The sequence below is a fragment of the Nothobranchius furzeri genome, chromosome 15, assembly GCF_043380555.1.
Source record: "Nothobranchius furzeri strain GRZ-AD chromosome 15, NfurGRZ-RIMD1, whole genome shotgun sequence".
Taxonomy (NCBI): Eukaryota; Metazoa; Chordata; class Actinopteri; order Cyprinodontiformes; family Nothobranchiidae; genus Nothobranchius; species Nothobranchius furzeri.
The window spans coordinates 40723348-40743358 of record NC_091755.1 but is presented as its reverse complement, the minus strand read 5'-3'; the positions used below and the strand labels follow the sequence as shown (position 1 = coordinate 40743358).

Here is a 20011-nt window from a genome sequence, read left to right as displayed (position 1 = left end):
CCTGCTTATACGGCATCAGTAAAGCAGCTCTCTCTAGACTTCAGCTGGTCCAGAATTCTGCAGCTAGGTTGCTGACTGGAGCTGACAGAAGACAACACATTTCTCCAATTCTGAAATCTCTCCACTGGTTGACCGTGCAGTTCAGGATAAACTTCAAAATTATGCTTCTCACTTACAAATCCTTGAACCATCAAGCTCCTCCATATCTGTGTGAACTTGTCCATTACTACAACCCGCCGCGTGCTCTCAGGTCTGAAGATAAGCTCCTCCTAGCTGTTCCCAATGCACGTTTAAAAAGCCGTGGAGAGAGGGCTTTCTCTGTCTGTGCACCGAAGCTGTGGAACGCATTACCACTGCTAGTGAGGCTAGCACCAACAGCTAGCATTTTTAAATCACGCTTGAAAACTCACTACTTCAACCTAGCTTATACCACATAATAATGAACCTCAGTCACATCTGCATGGTTAAAAAATGGAATTCACAATATCAACTTCCGCATTATTCTGGTTCTTTTTTTAAATGTTTTTCTAATTTTTTATTCTCCCGGTGTTTTATTGATTTCTACCTGTTAGTTCTGGGAATTTTGTTGTATTTCCTTTTTATCTTTTATCTGTGTTCGACATGACTGTATAATTTTTTGCTGGTTTAATTAACATTTTTGCTGTACAGAACCTTGTTTGGTTGTAATGCCTTATTGAATGCGCTTTATAAATAAGATTGGATTGGATTGGAAATTACTCAGTATTTACTGGTTCAAAAGAAACTTTTCTAAAGCTTTATCATTTCCGAGCCCTTGCAGGTCGCGAAGCTCCCTCCATCTTTTAAAAGTGTCTCCGTTGTAAATTCTACACACCTGTCATAAATGTCTCACGGCGAGTTGCACAGAAAGATTTTTTAACTGTTTAATTTTCTTTGAATGGTAACTTTTATTTGTTTTCATTGCTTCATTGTAAACGTCTATCTTCTTCCGGCCTTACCCTGCAGTGGGAACTGGGTTGCATTCTTGTTGATTGACAGGTTTCTCTTGTGAATGTGCAAATCTATTGGTTAACGCTCTACTCTTGCATAAACGATTTGTTTGTTTTTCTATAGAGGCCAGAGGAATTATAAATTCTGAAAGATGACCTATTCATATCACAGATAGTCAAATCTGAGTATATTTTGTTCATTTTAAAGTGGCCGTGTGTAGTTTCCTGGTGCTGGGGGCACCAGGGGTGGTTTTAGTTTTCGGCTCGGGGTCCTGCACCTCCGATGATGTCATCATACTGCGCAGCCAAAATGATTTGCATCTCTTTTTTGATTCTGGTCTTTCATATATGTTTTGGAAATAGTTTAGCAGTTTTGTCAAAACATTTGTGTTTTCCACTGCCTAAATGTTTACCAACGTGGCAGCATAACTTCCCTAACTGCAGCCAGTCTGTGTCATCAACAGGCGCAGGACCCTGAGCTGGCCAGAAGAAAACATGGCGTCCCCAAAAGACACTAGACCCGCACCCTCGGTACTTTAGAAGCGGTCAATGTGTAGCTTCCTCAAAAGTGTGTGTGTGTGTGTGTGTGCGTGCGTGCGTGTGTGTGTGTGTGTGCGTGCGTGTGTGTGTGTGTGTGTGTGTGTGTGTGTGTGTGTGTGTGTGTGTGTGTGTGTGTGTGTGTGTAAAATGGAGACACCACAGCAACAAACAACCATAAATAAATATATAAATAAATTAACAATAAATAAATTAACAAATACATTTTAACACTGTAAGATAACCATTAAAAGCTACATGAATAAGGACAAGTTCCAGCCAAACAAAACAAACCGATGTCCAAATGGGACGCAGAGCTCGACGAAATTAAGGTAACACCCAGTTAAGCAGGGGTGGATGGGTGGGTGGGTGGGTGGAGGCAGACTTGATGTTTCATCAGAATGATGAGGAGCTGGTAACCCCTCATTTCTCCAGCACCTCAGTGGCAGCAAGCAGCCTGTGAAGTTTCCAGCATGCATGAAAACCAGCTGTGCACTGCTCTGCGTGCACAATCAGGTCTGCTGCCAATCTGTCTGTGAGCTGCAGCCACAGTCCTCCTAACTCTCTACAAACACCTGCGGCAGATGTAATTATTTTATTCTAGGACTCGTCAGATGGAGCGGAGCAGTTCTCACTGAGCTCAGACGGTGCCTTACTTGTGATTCACGCGTCCTGCTGGGAAAAGACTGCATTGGATTTCCGGACTTGTTCTTTAGTCTCGATTCTGCAGCTTGAAGACTGAAAGGGAAAAGCAACCATGAAGTTTTTAAAAATTCACTGGGTTCTGGTTTGTCTCTGCATGAATGTGCAAGAAGGATTATCAGAGGATTATGAGGCGCATCTTGATGAAAATCTTCAATTACATGTAAGTATTTTTTTTCTCCTTTATGTATCTCGTGCTATTTTCAAAAACATGCCCCTTTAGGAAAAAAAGGAATACATCAATCGATGGTTTCTATTATAATTATTATTATTGTTGCTATTATTTTATTTTTCTGAAGATAGTTTTATGTTTAGTTTCATTGCTAGAAAATCTTGAGCCTAAAAGGATTGCAGGAAGAAAACTGAATGCAGTATTTTATAAGTTACATAATATTTCCTCTGTGACGGGTTTCCACTCAGCTTGTTGTTTATGTTAAAGTCCCGCCGATGCCCAGGATGTTTGGTAATGGACCGACACAGCGGTGACTTGTGTGTAGAATAACAGGCCAGAGCGTGCGGCTCTGCCTGCTCCGTGTACAGTGAACGCATTTATTTCCAGTTTCACTTCCCCTCCATCCAACCATGAATAGCTCTGATTCAAACACTTTAGATACAAAACCTTGGCCCAACTCTAACTTTGGAAGATTGTGGACATTTCTTCGTGTATTAAAAAAAAAACTTCCTTCATGTATTTTTTTAATTGCTAATTTGCTTCTTTTTCAGAGAGCAGAACACAAGACTAGACCAACAAAACCAGTGGTAAGTCTCTAGTCCCCCTTGTAAAAATAAAACCCAACAAAGCTAAAAGGAAAAGAGAGAGCGACCTTCATGCATAAGAACCCTGACAGAGAACCAACTGTCGCTGCTTTTCTGGTCGTCCTCAGTAGCTCCACTGTGGTTCTCCACCCTGTTTGCTTCAGGGCTAACTGTGGAGTCATTTCTTAGGAACATACAGTAACTCCATTCGTGTTAAACAAGCCGCAGATTTGAAAAAGTCAGTCTGATGTGGCTCTTTACCTCCAGCATGTCGCCTCACCGTGTATCAGTCTAGCTGCTGCTGACTAGATTGGACCACCAGAGTCTCCCACGACAACAAGGAGTAACACCGTGGAGGAAGCTGTTCAGGTCACGATTAATGGATTATTTAAAGGGGTTTGTTACGAGTGCATCAGAAAGGCAGGTCCAGGTTTTTGTTTTTTGTGCAAAATGATGCATTTAAATTAAAGTGCTAGTTATCTCTGTTCCATCATTCACTGCTTTTCAAGTCAAAGGTTTAAATTAAAGAGCAAGTCAACCCCTACCAGAGTCTAACTCCACTCCCACTTCATGTTTGAAAAATGCAACACATGCTGTTGCCTGGCAGACCAAGAGGGCAGAGCCGCTAACAAATACACACACAGGCTCATGACAGCATTGTGACATCATAATGTACCAGTTTACATCATAGCATACTTCTTAGCCAATAGCGGTGGCAGATTTAAATTAGAATACAGTGCAGAGTTTTTACCTGACAACGGCACAACACTGCCAGTTTTAGGCAGAACATTTAAATTTTAACTAAGATGCACTGAAGTGCCAAATTATTGACGACACGTGTCTGCAGCACGATTAGACACTCGTTTATTTAGTTTATCAGCAAAAAAAAGTTTATTTGGGGGTGACTTGCTCTTTAAGGTCATCTTGTGTTAGAATTATATAGTAAAGTTCTAAAGACCCTCAGCTTCCAAAACCCCAACATCTTTAAAGTAAAGGTTTACCCCTCATGTCACTTAGCTGGCAGCCATCTGAAAATGAGCTTGGCTAACAAGTAGACACCTGTCCAGTAATTATTTTTGCTGGAGTTTCATTAAAATCGATCCAGTGGTTCGTGAGTCAGGCATCATCATCTAGTTCTCAGAAGTGTTGTGAATCACTCTCGGCTCTAAAATCCTAAATCTTGGATCAGAATTTGAAATACTGAGAGTCTCCATTTTTGTAATTGCCAATGTAGATTAACTGTGTCAGCCATCTTGACTCATACTGTCTCCAAGCGTTTATTGGACGTAGATGAACATCTAATGATTATATATATATATATATTTACGTTAATTTCATTAAAATCCATTCTGTGGTTGTTGAGATATGTGATTAGGGAACACACACACACCCATGCATGCATGCACACACACAAATACACACACACACACAAGCACGCACACACACCAGCAGGCAATAACATATTAAATGAATTTAAAAGGCAAAGCTCTGTCATCAGTGTTTACCAGTGATGGGTTACACTCAGATCGTGTTTTGTATGACAACAATGCTGCGCCCCTCCCACCATGATTCTAAAAGCATTCTAGTGATGTGTGTTTGTTCTCTCGCCAGCTGAAAGTAACTGACTACCATGTGAAGTGTTCAGTGGTGTCCCGCTACGCTGTCACCACAGTCCAGAGCTCAGTCTGGAACCAGCTCCCCGTCATTAAGGAGGCAGCATTTGAGGTGGACCTGCCATCCTCCTCATTCATCTCCAACTTCACCATGTAAGTCTGAGGTCCTCAACTGTTTGTGCCGTCAGTATGTGATCATTTGACTTCTGAAAGATACCATGAAAGAATGAAGACACCACACGTACTGGATTAGAACCAAAAGTTCTTAATCACACATGTTATTTAGAAATGACACTTATTGGTTTGAATACTTTAATATTTGATGTGGAGGTGGTGCATCATCTATTTACTAAAAGGATTTGCTACCACACTATTTAAAAATGCTAAATATAAACAAAACAAACAGTTCAGTACTGCTGGATTTTGATTTGGGAGCAGGAGCAGGTCAGGAGGGGAAACCTGAGGGCAGATGAATACCAGGCTTTGTGAATGGGAGTCAGAGAAAAAGATAAAAGTTTACCCAGTCCCCCTTTTCCCTCCACACAGTTTACTGAGGCAGTCTGCCAGCTTTCACACACACACACACACACACACACACACACACACACACACACACACACACACACACACACACACACACACACACACACACACACACACACACACACACACACACACACACACACACACACACCTATACTGCTGTATACATGCAGCTTTGGATGTAGACTTTAGGATGTCTAACAAATGTGTAATTTTTTTAATTTTCAACAAATTTATGTTGTGGTGTGGTGGCATCAGCTGGCGTAGGCCAGACGATGCCTGCACTGTCCACTCACCACAGCCCCGAATACACCTCATCAACACTCACTAACACTGTATTGGAGCGGGCAGAGGGAGACTAGGGGTCTTAGCACACCTCTGTTGTCGCTTGGCTTCCCGGGGCTGGAGGCTAGGAGGGGGATCTGGCCGTCTGGCTGGGGTCTAGGGTGGTGTGTCGCTGTGCTCGGCGCTGGAGCCTGCTCATCAGCACCCCAGCAGAAAGGGTTGAACTCTGGGAACCGGTGATGGTTGTACCCTATGTGCAGCAGTACCGGGACCAGAGTGAATCAGAATCAGAATCAGAAAAAGCTTTATTGCCAGTGCTCCAGCGACCCAGAGCATAGGAACTTGACTCCGCAGCACAGCCTGACCAAAGTTACACACACACACATGTAGACAAAACAGATACAGGCAGACCACAAGAGCGACCATGAACAGCGCTCATTTCATTTAGATGAAAAGGGAATTACATGAGGATAAATTGAGGGAGAGGAAAAAGGCACACCAGAGTTACTCCTGGCAGGGCGTAGCTTTACTATGCAAAAAAAAAAAAAAAACGCCTCAAACAAATAAGCACGAACATCAACAGTTCACAACATGAGACTCCGATAGGAAGGCGGGGGGGGGGGGGGGGGGGGGGGGGGGGGGGGGCTGGGATCCTGTTTCCCCAGCCAGAGCAGCCCTGTATGGCGCTCAGCCACTATAGCCACAGGTGGGAGGGAGATCTTGGGAGGAGCGCAGAGCACATTGACACCTGCAGGTTGATGACCTCGCCAGGCTGAAGTCCACCAATCCGAAGGCGGGGGGTGGGGGGTGGGGGGGGTAGGACGGGTTTTCACAGCATGTCTGCATTCCTTCGTGGGGGTTTGTTGTTGGCATCACAAGGCTGCCATGGTGTCAGATTCGGATAACAAGACTTTGTTTGGGTCAGGCAGAGATAATTTTCCTCTCTGCCTTCAAGTCTGTAACTGATCATTCAAGTCCTCCAGTGAAGCCAATTTAGGTTTTAAACATCTCCACTCCGTCCGGTGACCCTCTCCGAGATGGCATCCATTTTGCGCACTAATACCGGTAATGCAGCTAGAATAGGGTGTGTATGGGGAGCATGAGTGGGTGTAGCGATAAATATAGATTTATATCTATATTTCAAATGTGGCGTAGATTTAGCTTGTTTATAATCTTCTATTAACTAATCGAGGCACCACCAGTTTCCGGAACTGGACCGTTGGATTTAATATCTACATCTTCGCAATGTAATCAGTCTCAGAGTTAACACCACACATTGATCTAAAGGATGAATTCTTGACAGAATGTGCCGATTATTCCCGAGAATTGCTAGACAATGATCGGGCGTTATTTACGTTTTGTGAATTTATTACACCAGTTAATACATAGACAAAAGGACCAAACACAGCTTATAGCTTCATGCATGGAATTAAGAAAACTGTTAACCCAAAGCTTTATGGCAGTGATAGGAAATAACTGATCCGTAATAAAAGTGGAAATTCTGTGACACCAGGGTTATAGAAAAATGAGGAATAATTTCTAAAGGGGGACAAAGTGAAATTTTCATGTGGGTTTAGGTGAAATGGGTGAGTGTGTGTGTGTGTGTGTGTGTGTGTGTGTGTGTGTGTGTGTGGATGCAAATGAGAGTTGGTGTGTGTGTGCGCATAAGGATTCGTTGCGGCAGAAAAAGAAGGTAAATCTTGAGAGCTAAACAGGAATTTGAATCGAAATAACACACACCATAAAAGCTTAAGTCTGAATTCACTAATCGGGCTTAGCAAAAAAAGTCAGCCAGATGAAAATGATTCACAGACCTTTCTTCTCGTCGCCAGAGGGTGGCCAAAGGGCTGAGGTAACCTTGAAGTCCTTGCTCATGAAGAGGTTACTGGGACAGTAAGATTTTGGCCCCGAGTTGGTCAACGGAGTCTGTTGAGTTCAGGAGAATCTTGTTCCGCGGGAATGACTGGACTTTAAGTTTTCTTCACTTCATCTGCACCAAAAATGTGGAATTCAGAGCGCAAGTCCAAATGATCAAAACCGATGCTGAATCAGAAAAACTGCCCCAAATTAGTTTTAACTCTTAATGTGAGAACTTCCGGTTTCACGTAGGAAGTCAAAACAAAACAAATGGAGTTGCGTCTAAGTTTTACCGTAACTTTTGAGAGCTAATTACTTGACAACTGTAAAGCGCCAGGTTATCTGTTGCTGGGCCCAGATGGAAAAGCCCAGCAGAGGTTCGCTTAAGGCATCTTTCTTCTTTTGTTCTTACTCTGCCAACACGAGGTTTGCACTGTGGCTTTATAACCTTCTTGGTCACACCCACATGTATTTCACTCATTAACCACTGGACACTGGATGGCACTGTGACTCTTTCAAATAAACTCTACCTTCTCAAAGATGGAAAGTCCATGATCACTATTTCACACAGTCATTCATATAAAGCCTCAAAAAGTATTACTTTAGCATCAAAGTATTACTTTAAACAGGAAAGAATAAAATTCATGTTTTAAAACTGAACAGTTTTACCATTAGCATGAATTTTAACTGGAGAAGCAAAAATTGGCAGATGTTTAACATAAAAAAACACAAAACAAGCAGTTAGGTTTGTAACTGATAAGATTTTAAACATATTCTTGGAACACCTTGAAATTTAATGGTGAACAACTTCTTTGATTGTAGATAAACAGGAATGCAAGGCTTATAAAGACTCAGGTCTTCAAGCTCCCAGGAGAATCTAAAAGAAGTTTTACGACTTCCCCTATCTTAAGAAAAGGGTCAGTCTGATTTTGATGTAAAACAGGCCAGTTTTCTGATATTACTTGCGCCTCCTGATTGGCGCAGAAGGGAGGCCAGTCAAATTGGTGCAATTTATGATCCTGGGAGAGAGTCGTAGGAGGTAACCAGAATGCTGAAACTGCGGGCCAATTTCAAATTCCCCTTTTTATTTTCTTCTGCTAAATGTGAGAGGAAAAACTTTGTGAAAATAGTTATATTCTCCTTCGTGTGAATCCAAAGTTAATCTGAGGATATAAAATGTGAATTTCCGCTACAGTGGGTGTATGGCGTGCATTTTTGTAAGCCTTAGGTTGTATGTGTATGTGTGAGCATGAGGGAGGGAGTGTGTGACTGTGTTTGTGTATGACTGTATATGTCAGGTGGGGCCTTTGACTCTTCCCCTCTCCTGGGACTTCTTTTGCTGCTATACATCTTTGCCTCCCCTCCCCCTGCCACACTTGGTGTGGAGTGTGGTGCCTTGGTCTGCCTGAGTGTTCGTGGCTCCCGGGTCAGGGGGTTTAAGATTTTTGGCGTCTGCCTGATTAATCCCAGTGATTGCCTGGTGGGGTCTGAGTCCCTGGGCTCTGTTGGGTCCCCAATGGGGGTGGTCACCCCTGGGTTCCGGGTCGCTGGGTTCTGGGTCGCTGGGTTACAGGCTCGGCCGGCTTGGTGGTGGGAGGCTGAGGGCGGGCCTGTGGGCTTGCCGCTGATATCTCCCGGGTCTCTGCCGGCTGCTGGTTGTGGCCCCCTGGAGCAATCCTCTGCGCCACTTGAGGGGGGCAGGGGCTTTTCTGGTTGCAGTCTCCTTGGGGTCCCTGTGCTCTGGGTCAGCTCCTGGATCTCTGAGACTTGGAGCTCCTTCCGTCTCCTACACATCTTTAGGGGGCAGATCTGTGGCCCCTCACACTCTCTATTGGACGCTCCTATAGAGAAACCTTACATAAATGAGCGCGTGTACACACACAGGTGCTCACATGGTGCTCTCATAAGTATGGAGTTGGGCATTTTCAACATGTCTTAAGGCTATGGTGGGCACTTAATGAACTGTGATTTATTATCATGTGATTGTTCAGTAAAACAACGTTGATTTAATATTTCCTCATCAGGTTGACGCAGTGAGAGCTTGCTCCTGATGTATTGTTGTGTGTCCCTTTTCTGCAGGTCTAGAAGCAGACTCTTGTTCATCATTGATTGTTTGTCTTTGTGGACCCCCCACCCCCCTCCTTCTTTTGTCTCTTCCTTTCTCTTTCACCTCTGACTCCGTGTCTGGTCAGAATTATAAAGCATCAAAAAACAATAACAATAAAGTTTTAAGTATCAGGCGTGACATTAATGCAGACGTTTTGACGCTCCACCTGAGAGTAAATCTGTAAGGCTTGTCACCAGCATTCAGACATCAATTCTGTTTGCTTCACAGCCAGACAGGACATGGGGGGGGGAAATAAATAAAAAAATAAAGGATTTTGTGGTAGCCTCGCTTCTGTCAGTGTGCCTTGGGACTGCTGTGGCTACGATGTTATTCTTCACCATCAATGTGTGAATGATTGTAATCCAAAGCACTTTGGAGTCCTTGACTTGGAAAAATGCTAACAGCTGATCCCAGTCAGCATGTTGGTGGAGGACTGATGGTTTGGGCTTTTTCTGCTTGTTCTCCAACAGTCATTAGGTCCATCACTGACTCCTTATAGTCCAAAACATTCCACAGATGAACGTGTAGAACTGTAGAAGTACAGCCAGAAGTGAGGGGGTTGCAGATTAAATATACTCATTGTGACCAGACCTGTCCCATGTCACTTTGGGGCCCGAAGCAGAAACTTCTTTAGAGGCCTCCATCATAAAACACCCATGATAAAATAATAAACCATCATAAAATTATTGTGATGGGGTGTTGCTGGTGGCTCGGTTACCTGACAGAAGGGTTTTACCGAGGCTGTTTTTCATCAGGAATAACACAACTGTCTGCATAACACCAAAGAGCCAGGGGGAGATAACTGCAGCCAACACACTGCATTAGTTCTCTGGCATTTCTGTGAAACTAAGACCTCTGTGTTCTGCGTGTAGGCCACTGGTGTTCAGTCACTTCCTTTGCCCCTCAGTCATGTGTAAATATGTGGCATCTCTACTTTCCACTCACATCTCTCAAGTTTTTCTACTCTGTCTTGAACAAGAGTCCTCTGTGGGTTTACTTTAGTTACACCTTCTTTTCATTTGGAAAGGACATGAACTTAAATTAGCACCTCCTTGTGTGACATCATTGATCGTCAACGTCTTGGAAGTACTCTGAATGCCTATTTCGGAGAAGTGGACTTGGTTGAGATCAAGCAGGGTGTAGCACCTAGAAGATTGACCAATAGGGTCCCTGTTTTCAGAGGGAAATTACCTTTTTTTTGAGTGGCAGGAACTCCATCTGTAAACAAACACAAGGCCCGTTTGTGAAGCAGCTTTGTGATTGCTCTGGAAATACAAGAGGTCAAATTAACCCTCTGAAGGCAGGCGTTGCCGATTTGCAACACTTAAAACCTACCTACCTGGTTATTCCAACATACGTGTTTCTTGAGCACTTTTTAACTCAGAAGTACCCCTGAAGGACTTAGCCGTTCGTCCTTTTATCAAAACTTATTTTGAACCTGAGAGGGTTAAAGTAGACCCACCTCCACGAGTCAAAGCAGTCCACAGAGTGTAATATAATCTGTCCACTGTAAGCCACACAGAGACCCATTTATTCCTCCTCTGTCCTCTGTCCCATAAGCACCTCTAATGGTAAGGTGTATGTGGCCCAGGTGAAAGAAAGAGCGGCAGCCAGAAAAATATATGACGCTGCAAAGAAGCAAGGAAAAACAGCCGGACTGGTCGCTACCAAGTGAGTACTTCTCTTACCTAATTCACTCCAGATGTTATTTTTATTCATGTCAAACGGATGCTTTTTGTCTTCTATGGTGTTCCAGAGAAAGAGAAATAGAAAAGTTTCGCGTGGCAGTGAGTGTGCCTTCGGGAACTCGAATGTCCTTCCTACTGTCGTACGAGGAGTTGTTACCTCGTCGCCTTGGACGCTACGAGCTCAGTTTGGGTCTGAGGCCAGGCCAGCTTGTGCAGAACCTCACGTTAGATGTCAGCATACATGAAAGGACGGGTATTAGTTTTGTCAAAGTACTTCCTCTCAAGACAAGTCGACTGCTGTCAGACTCTGCTCAAGGTAAAATCTGTGGGAGTGTGCTTCCAGAGTGAATCCCCCAGATGAACTATAACTGTTCTAGATGTTTTAATCAATACTTTGTTTTTCTTTCTGCAGCCAATACAAGTGTCCCTGCATCCACTCGTGTTGAGCAGAGTGCTTGCTGTGCAAGAGTTTACTACAGTCCAACTCTACAGCAGCAAAACAACATATCTCCTAATGGTCTCAATGCAGATTTCATTGTACAGTATGACGTTGACCTCAGCGAGCTCATGGGCGATGTCCAGGTCAGCAGTGTCTTCTGTTTCTGTGGTCATCTCTTTCTAAAGGAATGTCCTTTCAGCAACATGAATGTTTGACTTCTCACTCTGTAGGTGTACGACGGCTATTTCGTACATTACTTTGCACCCAGAGGACTTCCTGTGGTTCCCAAGGATGTTATATTTGTTATTGACGTCAGCGGTTCGATGATAGGAACCAAAATATTGCAGGTAGAGTGACAAGGCTAATGGCCCAGTGGTCTGAACAACTGTGGCTTGATAAGAATACTAAAATACACAGTTTTGAGGTTCAGTAATGCCTTTGATTTCTGTCAGTAGACCAAGCAGGCCATGAACACCATCCTTGGAGACCTTAGAGAAGGAGATCACTTCAACATCATCACCTTTTCAGATAAGGTTCACACTTGGAAGAGAGGACGCACAGTGCGAGCAACTCGACAGAATATACGAGAAGCTAAAGAATTTGTCAGAAGAATCATTGCTGAAGGATGTGAGTTGAAAACCAATGATTGGAAGTTTACGATTTTATTTTGTTAGTGTTTATCTTTCTAATCTGATTGTCTCCACTGTCTACATGTTTTATTAGGGACCAATATCAACGCAGCTCTGCTTTCAGCAGCACAGCTTGTTAATCCTTCATCGACTGGGTCCTCCAAACATTTTTCATCCCACCGAGTACCACTGGTGATTTTTCTGACAGATGGGGAAGCAACCACTGGAGAAACATCTGGTGACACCATCCTTAATAATGCCAAGAAGGCGCTGGGCTCAGCTTCCCTGTTTGGCCTTGCCTTTGGCGATGATGCAGACTTCCTTCTTCTGAAACGCCTGGCTCTGGAGAACAGAGGCGTAGCCAGGATGGTCTACGAGGATGCAGATGCAGTCTTACAACTGAAGGACTTTTATGATGAAGTAGCCAGCCCTTTGCTGTCAGACATCCAGTTGTCGTACCTAAATGATCAAGCTTTTGATGTAACCCGCTCCTTGTTTCCAAACTACTTCCAAGGATCTGAGCTAATTGTGGCAGGGAGATTAAAACCAGGGATTAGAGATTTAAAGGTGTCAGTGTCCGCGATCGACTCAAAGCAGCACATACAGTTAGAGAATGATGTGCTTGTTTCCCACACAAAGGGAAATAGGACCTCAGGTTTTCTAGACTGTCTGGAAGATCTGGAAGGGATCTCCAGCTTTGTGCATCGTCTCTGGGCATATTTTACCATTAAAGAACTGTTACTGGCCAAACTGAATGCTACCGACCCTGTGACTCAAAGGTTACTGACAGACAAAGCCACCAATCTCTCACTCAAATACAACTTTGTGACTCCAGTTACGTCTTTAGTTGTTGTCAAACCAGATCCAGATGAAGCAGGTCTAACTCCAACCACAGCAAAACCCACAACTACAGGCACAACGACCACAACACCACCAGTCGGGACGCCTGTCAAAACATCAATCACTGGTGTTGCCAAGAAACCCAGCTCCTCCTCTAACATCAGTCCTAACAAATCCAAACCAAGCCCACCTCAACCACCCTCAAAGACTCTAAAAACAAAAAAGAGCATGTTGCCATCTTCCACATCAAAAACATCGGCGATGCCTTCCAAGAAAATTACTGCAACCTCAAGTCCTGGTCCCATCAAACATGCCCCAGCGTCATTTTCCGGAAAACAGCCAGCTGACTCCCAAAACTGCTCAAAATCTGACGTTCCTCCATCATCAGGAAGGATTTCCACATCTCTGCTCAATGTTCTAAAAATAGCATCACCTCCAGCACCTGGAAAAATGCCCAATTCCATTCAGAATATGATGACAACAACCACCCTCTCAACAAGTGTGCTAACATTCAGCACCAGCTCTCCGCCACTACTTAACTCAACCAGAACTCACCCAGCTGCTCTACCTGACAGGGCATCAGTCCAACACATCAGTCCTGTGAGGACAGCTCTACCGACAGGACTGTCCCCAGAGGCAGATAACATCACTACTGCAGCTCCACATCTTCATCAGCCTGAGACCACTTCTATCCCAGCCAAGCTGCCATCTGTACTCACCTCCCCCACCACCGCTGCAGCTCCAGCTGTGGTGAATACAAACAACACCAACTCCAATGCTGACATTGACCTGGGCATTGCCACCTTTGTGTCAGGCACCTTTGCTCCCATGCCTGGTTTGACTGATGAGGCTGGATTCTGGGAAGCGGCGGGGCTTCAGGGTAAATCACAACGCATTCAACTCTTTGGATCTGGTGCTTCTTGGTCTACTTGTGTTCATTTCATGTGGCCTGTAGTCATCCTACTTACATGAATATATACTCTGGTCCTGACCCGTAGACAGATCTCAGTCAGGATGTGGAATCTACAGTTGTCTTTCAAACTGTCTCTGCATGCTATTGAACAACGAACTATGTTACATACTCACCGCTATGGATGTCAGTCAAAGAGCTGGTCCACCATACACTGTTAACTCATTCACTGCCAGCCGTTTCCTGATCGCTAACGGCCTTCGCTGCCAGCGTTTCTCACCGTTTTTACTGTTTTTTAAGAGTCACCGAACGTTGCGCGCTAGCATGATGTCGACGCCAAAACAACCAAAACAAAGAGGAGACTCACCTCTTACATCAGGAAGAAGCCGCGTGTTTCGAGCGTTATCCGTTCTTTCATAATCCGTTGTTGAATTGTGATCGGCAGACACTTTTCCGGTTCGCGCCTCTTTTTTTTTTTTACAGGAACGGCCCAAAACGATCTCCAAACACGTGGATGTGTTGCTTCCTGATCATGTGATCTGTGACGTATGCGGATGAAGATCGGCTTCAGGGCTGAGATGTTGGTTCTCTCAGCGCGGGGGCTCGTTCCGATGGTCAAACAGTAAAAAAAATGCAGTGAATGAGTTAAAGAACACACAAATACACCCTTTTTAAAAATAAAGGACTTAAATACATCTATCTGCTCTTGCCTCAAAGAAAAGCCCAAGTCTAAAAAGTCCAAAGTTGATGCAAAAAGACGTTTCAAACCAGCCGTCGCCATCTTACTTGTTCTGCTCAGTTGCATCATCCTGCCGAGTTCTGTGATTGGACCACCAAACCGACAGAGCGCTGTAATTGGCATAACACAAAACCACTCAGGCCAATGGTAGACCTGCTGAGGCTACAATGGAGTGTGGCTAGACCAACCTGCAGAGATTTCTAAGCCCTTTTAAAATCAAATGGTTGGGCTTTAGGCCTGCTCTTTCAGTCCATCTCTTAACATTCACGTTGGTTCACACAAACAGTATTTTATAAACTCTTACACAGCGGTCAGTTTCACGCACGACATGAACAGATGCAGACATCAGCATCAGCCAAATCCTATACTTCTGCTGCATCAATGGGTTGAGTCTGCTGAAATAAACAAACATATGAAATTTAACGCAAAGTTACAGTTTATAAAATTAAATTCTGAATAAATGATAATATACTTCTGGTTACTTAGAAGCTATCTTCTAACTATCATTCGGCACTTTTCCACTGAAGCAGTTTAAAACGGACATGCAATATATGCTTATGGATTAAAAACTCTAACAACTCTAACAACTTCTCTAACTGAATTCTTTGTTTTCTTCCTCAGATTTTTCTACTTCGCTTCACATTCAGAGAAAAGGTGAGTCACTTTTTCTTAACACGTCTCTCTCATTGGGCTTTGAGAGTCCAGTGCAGATTTTCAAAGTAATAAGCAACAATTTAGAGATTGAACCTTTGTCATGGGGCCACTTGTCTAATCAACTAATGGACCAGTTTACATTATTATTGAACTTGATCATCTTTTCCTCTTCTTTCCTGCTCAACAGACAGTGATCTTGCAAAAGGTGATCGACATTTTCTAACTTTTCCCAAGTCATGTGAACGACTTCATTTTTATCTCATTACTTTTATTTTCCAGATTATGATGCAACATATGACTATGATGATTACAACCTCGGCTATGTTACCTGTACGTTTCTTTGATTTGTAAAAATTTTCAGCTTTTCGAGCTTGAAGGTTTTCCTGTTAAATGTGTGTTTTACATTTTCAGTGGAGGACACGGAGGACAGTCAGTCATTTGGTGAGTATCTCAAAGGTTTGTAAATATTAAACAGTTGTGCTCCTACAGGTTAAACTAAAAAATAAGAATATGGTGCAAAAGTTCATGTATGTCAGTAATTCAACTTCAAAGATGAAACTAATATATTACAGATAGACTCATACAAGCAAAGCCGGATATTTCTGCATTTATTTATTATAATTGTGATGATTATGGCTTACAGCTGATGAAAACCCCCACATTCAAAATCTCAGACAATGAGAGTATTTAGAAAATGTTGAATACTCCAGACTCAAAGTGTCACACTCTAACCAGCCAATGAACGCAGAACACCTGCAAATGGTTCCTGAGCCTGGTCCTCGAGGGCTACCATCCTGCACACGTTAGCTGTTTCTCTGCTCCCACACATCTGATTGAAATGAATGAGTAGTTAACAGGTTTATGCAGAGTTAGTGAGTTACTCCGTTCAGGTGTGGTAGAGCAGGAAATACAGAAAACTAGCAGGATGGTACCCCTCGAGGACTGGAGTTGGTGACATCTGCTTTAGATGGTCTCTCAGTCTAAGCTGGATTACTGACATAAATGGACTTTTGCGCCATAATCTCATTTTTTGTTTCACCTGTATATTTCTCTAGTCTTGTTGGTTTTGGTTCTTGGGAGACTGGAGGACTGTCGTTTACCTACATGTCTTGTGCTTTTAGAACCTCCAACCAGACTGAGCTCTGTGAGGATCTTCTCTTCATCAGGTCAGGATTCTTCCAACTGGTTTGTTTGTATCTCTTCCATTATGCATGTTCTGCAGTTTGTTCTTGTGTTTATATCTAGTCTCACTGTTGTTCGTTGTAGTTGACGGAGATCCTCATTTTGTGGTCCAACTTCCAAAACTGCACGAGAATCTGTGCTTCACCGTTGATGGCAGAGCGGCCGATGTTCTCAGGTTATTAGAGGACCCAGAGCAAGGTATGCAAAACAGTAATATTAATTATTTATTTTGTTTAACATCTATTTTTAAATTCTTTTGTGTTCTTTTGAAGGTTTAATTGTAGATGGCCATCTGATGGGAGCTCCTTCAAAGCACGGATCAGAAAGCCGTTCTCGAACCTACTTCGACCAGCTCATCATTTCGTCACCCACGGGCAGTTCTGGTGACATCATGATCACAGTGTCACTGGAGGCTGTGGTGGTAGAAGGGGAAGGACGCGAAATTCTGCCCACCAATCGGCAGGGATCAGTGAGAAGGCAGGGGGTGACCATCACCGTTGACAATCATCAGAGCTGCTGGATCCAGTTGGCAAAGGGTGTGAGGTTCCTGGTTTTGTTCCACCACTACAAACACCCCGACTACCTGCAGATGGCCCACCTGGGTTTTTACATCATAGATGGAGAAGGGCTTTCAGAGACAACTCAAGGCCTTCTGGGTAAGCAACCATAACATTTTCAATGTCATCAAAGCCCCGCTGGCCACCCAAACCAGTAACTCACTGGCTGCAGCTGAGAATGTCAGATTGGTGGATGCAACACTTTTGTGAAGTGCAGTTTTGTGATGGTTTCTTATTCATGGTGAGAATAAAATGGTTTCCCAACGTCTGCTACTGCAGACTACTTCTAGAGGAAGCGTATATTGCACATTTTTGATTGGTTCAAAATTAGAGCGACTTGCTGGAGCTTCCAAGTGATTTGAAACATGCCGACTTTTAGGAAACTGAATACCATTCACCTGAACTGACCTGATGTTTGAAGTTAGTCGCACTAGTTTCCCTCCAAAACAAGTTTGTTTTCACAAGATAAAGAGATGTAATCTAAATAAAATGTTTCCTACGATCTTAAGTGGGTGGATCGGATTGGACCAATTTACGCACATGAAATGTTTTTGAATTATTTGACTTAAAAAAAGTATTTTAACAAACTCTTAGTTAAAAACATAGTTAAGAAAGATGCTAGACAATATGCATTCCTCCAATAAATGATCGACATTTAATTAGCATGGCATCACGCTTTCTCAGGTGATCAGGATGTTTGATTTTTTTTTCAATCTTACCAGGACATGGTTGTGTTTTCACCCAACCAGTTACTTTTGTTGTCCACTAGCCAAGCAGGAAGTACAAAAAGTAAACAGCATTAGAAATCTAGTGTTCGTGTAAAGTTGTCTAATTGTCATACACCAGATTATAGTTTGAGACGTTTCTTTCTCATAGCGCTGCAGCTGCTGAGGCAGAGCAGACGAGTGAGGAATGCCATTTTTCTGCTGGTTACACTGGTTTTAAACCATTCACTGAGCTTGTAATGGAAGAGTGCAAAAGGTGCATCTCTAGAAGTTCCCAAAAGTGGCATGCAATCAAGGATCTACAATGACCTACATTGTTCAGTGAGTCAGATTAAATCACTGATGCTCTTTGTCTGCCTACAGGCCAGTTTCAGTACGCTGACATGATTGTGGTGAAGAATCCTCCTGACAGAGGAGCTCACAGGCTCAGGGAGGACATCATAGCAAGAGGAATCCTGACATGGGGATCAGAGCAGATGGCCGTAACGCTGCAGGACAAGGCACTGAAAGACTCGTTGCAAAAGCGCCACCTGGGCAGATGTTGGGTGGTGCCCAAGGCAGAGGTCGAGAGACTGCTGGGTCATTCCTATGAGAGCTATGTAGTGAATCGCGTGTAGCGGATTCTGTCCCACCCTGGTGTCTCTCCTCAGTACAGCTCAGGTCGCAGCAGTTTATCAGTTATAGAAGAATGAAGCTGAACGGGGACTCCTCTGAGCTACAAGGACACATCCCGGTCAGAGACACGGTTCTAAAACAAGAAGAAAGGGTGTGATGGGCTGGAGTCTGCAGAGAAACAGGAAGTTAAAGGAATACTGAAGATGCTCCAATAAAGGACTGAATGGTGCCTTCGTGACATCTGGACTTCTCTGTATGATGGTGTTTTGGAGCCTGTCAGAAGGGAAAATTAGCTAACGCCCATGTCCAGATGGCATTTTAAATGAAAATGTCCAAAGTAGGCCTGAACGTGTTATTATTCCCCGTTTTTTATTATAGCTGAGAGTTCTGCATTATCACTGGGTAAACAGCCTAATCCTAACCCAGAACTTCCTTTAACCTTTCATATTAAGTCTCAAACACACACACACACACACACACACACGGGTTCTTCAAAACACACAGAAATCAGCTGAAGCTCATAAACAGTTTATTGTTATTCTCCAGTGAAAGTCTTGACGCAGTTTTAAAGAAGTCCGTTCAGCTCCAGAGCGCGACTGTGCTGGAAGATTTTCATCAATACTGAACCATAAAATATGGTTCATTGACACAAGGCGTTGTGGGTGTTGTAGCGCTCGTGACGATTTAGTTTGATTCCTTTTCCTTTAAAGCATGAAATATGAAAACATCTAGTTTAAAATATGGAATTATTTATTGTGTAATGTTAATAATAATCAGCTTAATTTCATTACACATTTACTTACAATATAATTAGCCATTGCCACCCAGAGCCCCTCCACCAGAGGGCAGTAAACATGTCGAGGCAGGTTTAGGATGAAGGTACTAATCCTGATACACCATCAGGATGCTTTAACGCCATAAGGGGTTTGATGCTCATTTGTGACAATATTCTCAGGGTTTAACTCAAAAGTATTCTTGCATTTCTACATGTAAATACTGGAAAAATGACTTTATTATTGACATTTTCTATCAACCCTGACCTATTTCTGGAAACTTCTCAGAATTCCCTGACTATTTTAACCTTACAGTGAACTCTTGGTTATGATTGCCTCATTTTTATTCTGCATGTTATTCTATGCAGGATTTTGAGCTTCCTTACAAACCATCTCTGTTATTTTATCAGAAAAATCTTCTATTTCATTCTGAGGTCATTTATTATGTTTCCCCATCATAATAATGGGTAATTATTAAATCCTTGGTCACTCTGTGAGCTGCACGTTTGAGTTCAAGTGTGTCTAAATCATAAAAGTGTGTATAAAGTAAAAGTGTTTTCCATTAGATGCGTTCTTAAAAACACACACAAGTCAGTCTCTTCAGGTTTGTCATGTGCTTGTTTATTTTCTATCATTTCATTCATATTTTAATTGTTACACAAGACGTTAGGCATTGTTCACATACTAGTGATCAAACAAGGACAGTTAAAGTTTTCTACTACTCAGCCTGGACTATGTCTTTTGTCATTTTGAAGGGGTGTCGTCGATGGTGCTTTCAAAGGCCATACTGGATGAAAATTAAACAGTAGAACCGCACACGAGGCTTTTGTTTTCAGTGATTAAAAAAAGGAGAGGACAGCATCGGATGAAGGGTTTCAAAGAAATCTAGGAT

At 43.1% G+C, this 20011-nt stretch overlaps 2 protein-coding genes across 4 annotated transcripts in view; one reads left to right on the top strand and one right to left on the bottom strand.

Moving 5' to 3' along the window:
* LOC107390465 (UDP-glucuronosyltransferase 2B15) overlaps nt 1-2180 on the bottom strand; it is a 34839-nt gene extending 32659 nt beyond the window's left edge. The window contains exon 1 of the mRNA XM_054746332.2: nt 2162-2180. The gene's annotated coding sequence lies outside the window, so the exon portion shown is untranslated. The remainder of the gene's footprint in view (nt 1-2161) is intronic.
* On the top strand, nt 2157-18572 carry itih6 (inter-alpha-trypsin inhibitor heavy chain family member 6). Of its 3 annotated transcripts, XM_054746325.2 has the most exons (17): nt 2157-2370; nt 2931-2966; nt 4575-4729; nt 10929-11039; nt 11125-11372; nt 11469-11638; nt 11726-11842; nt 11951-12122; nt 12219-13844; nt 15235-15267; nt 15455-15472; nt 15547-15597; nt 15679-15708; nt 16389-16433; nt 16534-16647; nt 16722-17105; nt 18095-18572. In XM_054746325.2, the coding sequence occupies exons 1-17, from the start codon at nt 2263-2265 to the stop codon at nt 18346-18348; spliced, it is 3672 nt and encodes a 1223-aa protein (XP_054602300.1). In that variant the 5' UTR covers nt 2157-2262; the 3' UTR covers nt 18349-18572. The 3 variants fall into 3 exon arrangements, with proteins under 3 accessions (XP_054602300.1, XP_015822666.1, XP_070400932.1); XM_015967180.3 differs by lacking the exon at nt 2157-2370 and having other exon boundaries at nt 2619-2966; XM_070544831.1 differs by lacking the exon at nt 2157-2370 and having other exon boundaries at nt 2940-2966; nt 10960-11372.
* The last annotated feature ends 1439 nt before the right edge of the window (nt 18573-20011 follow it).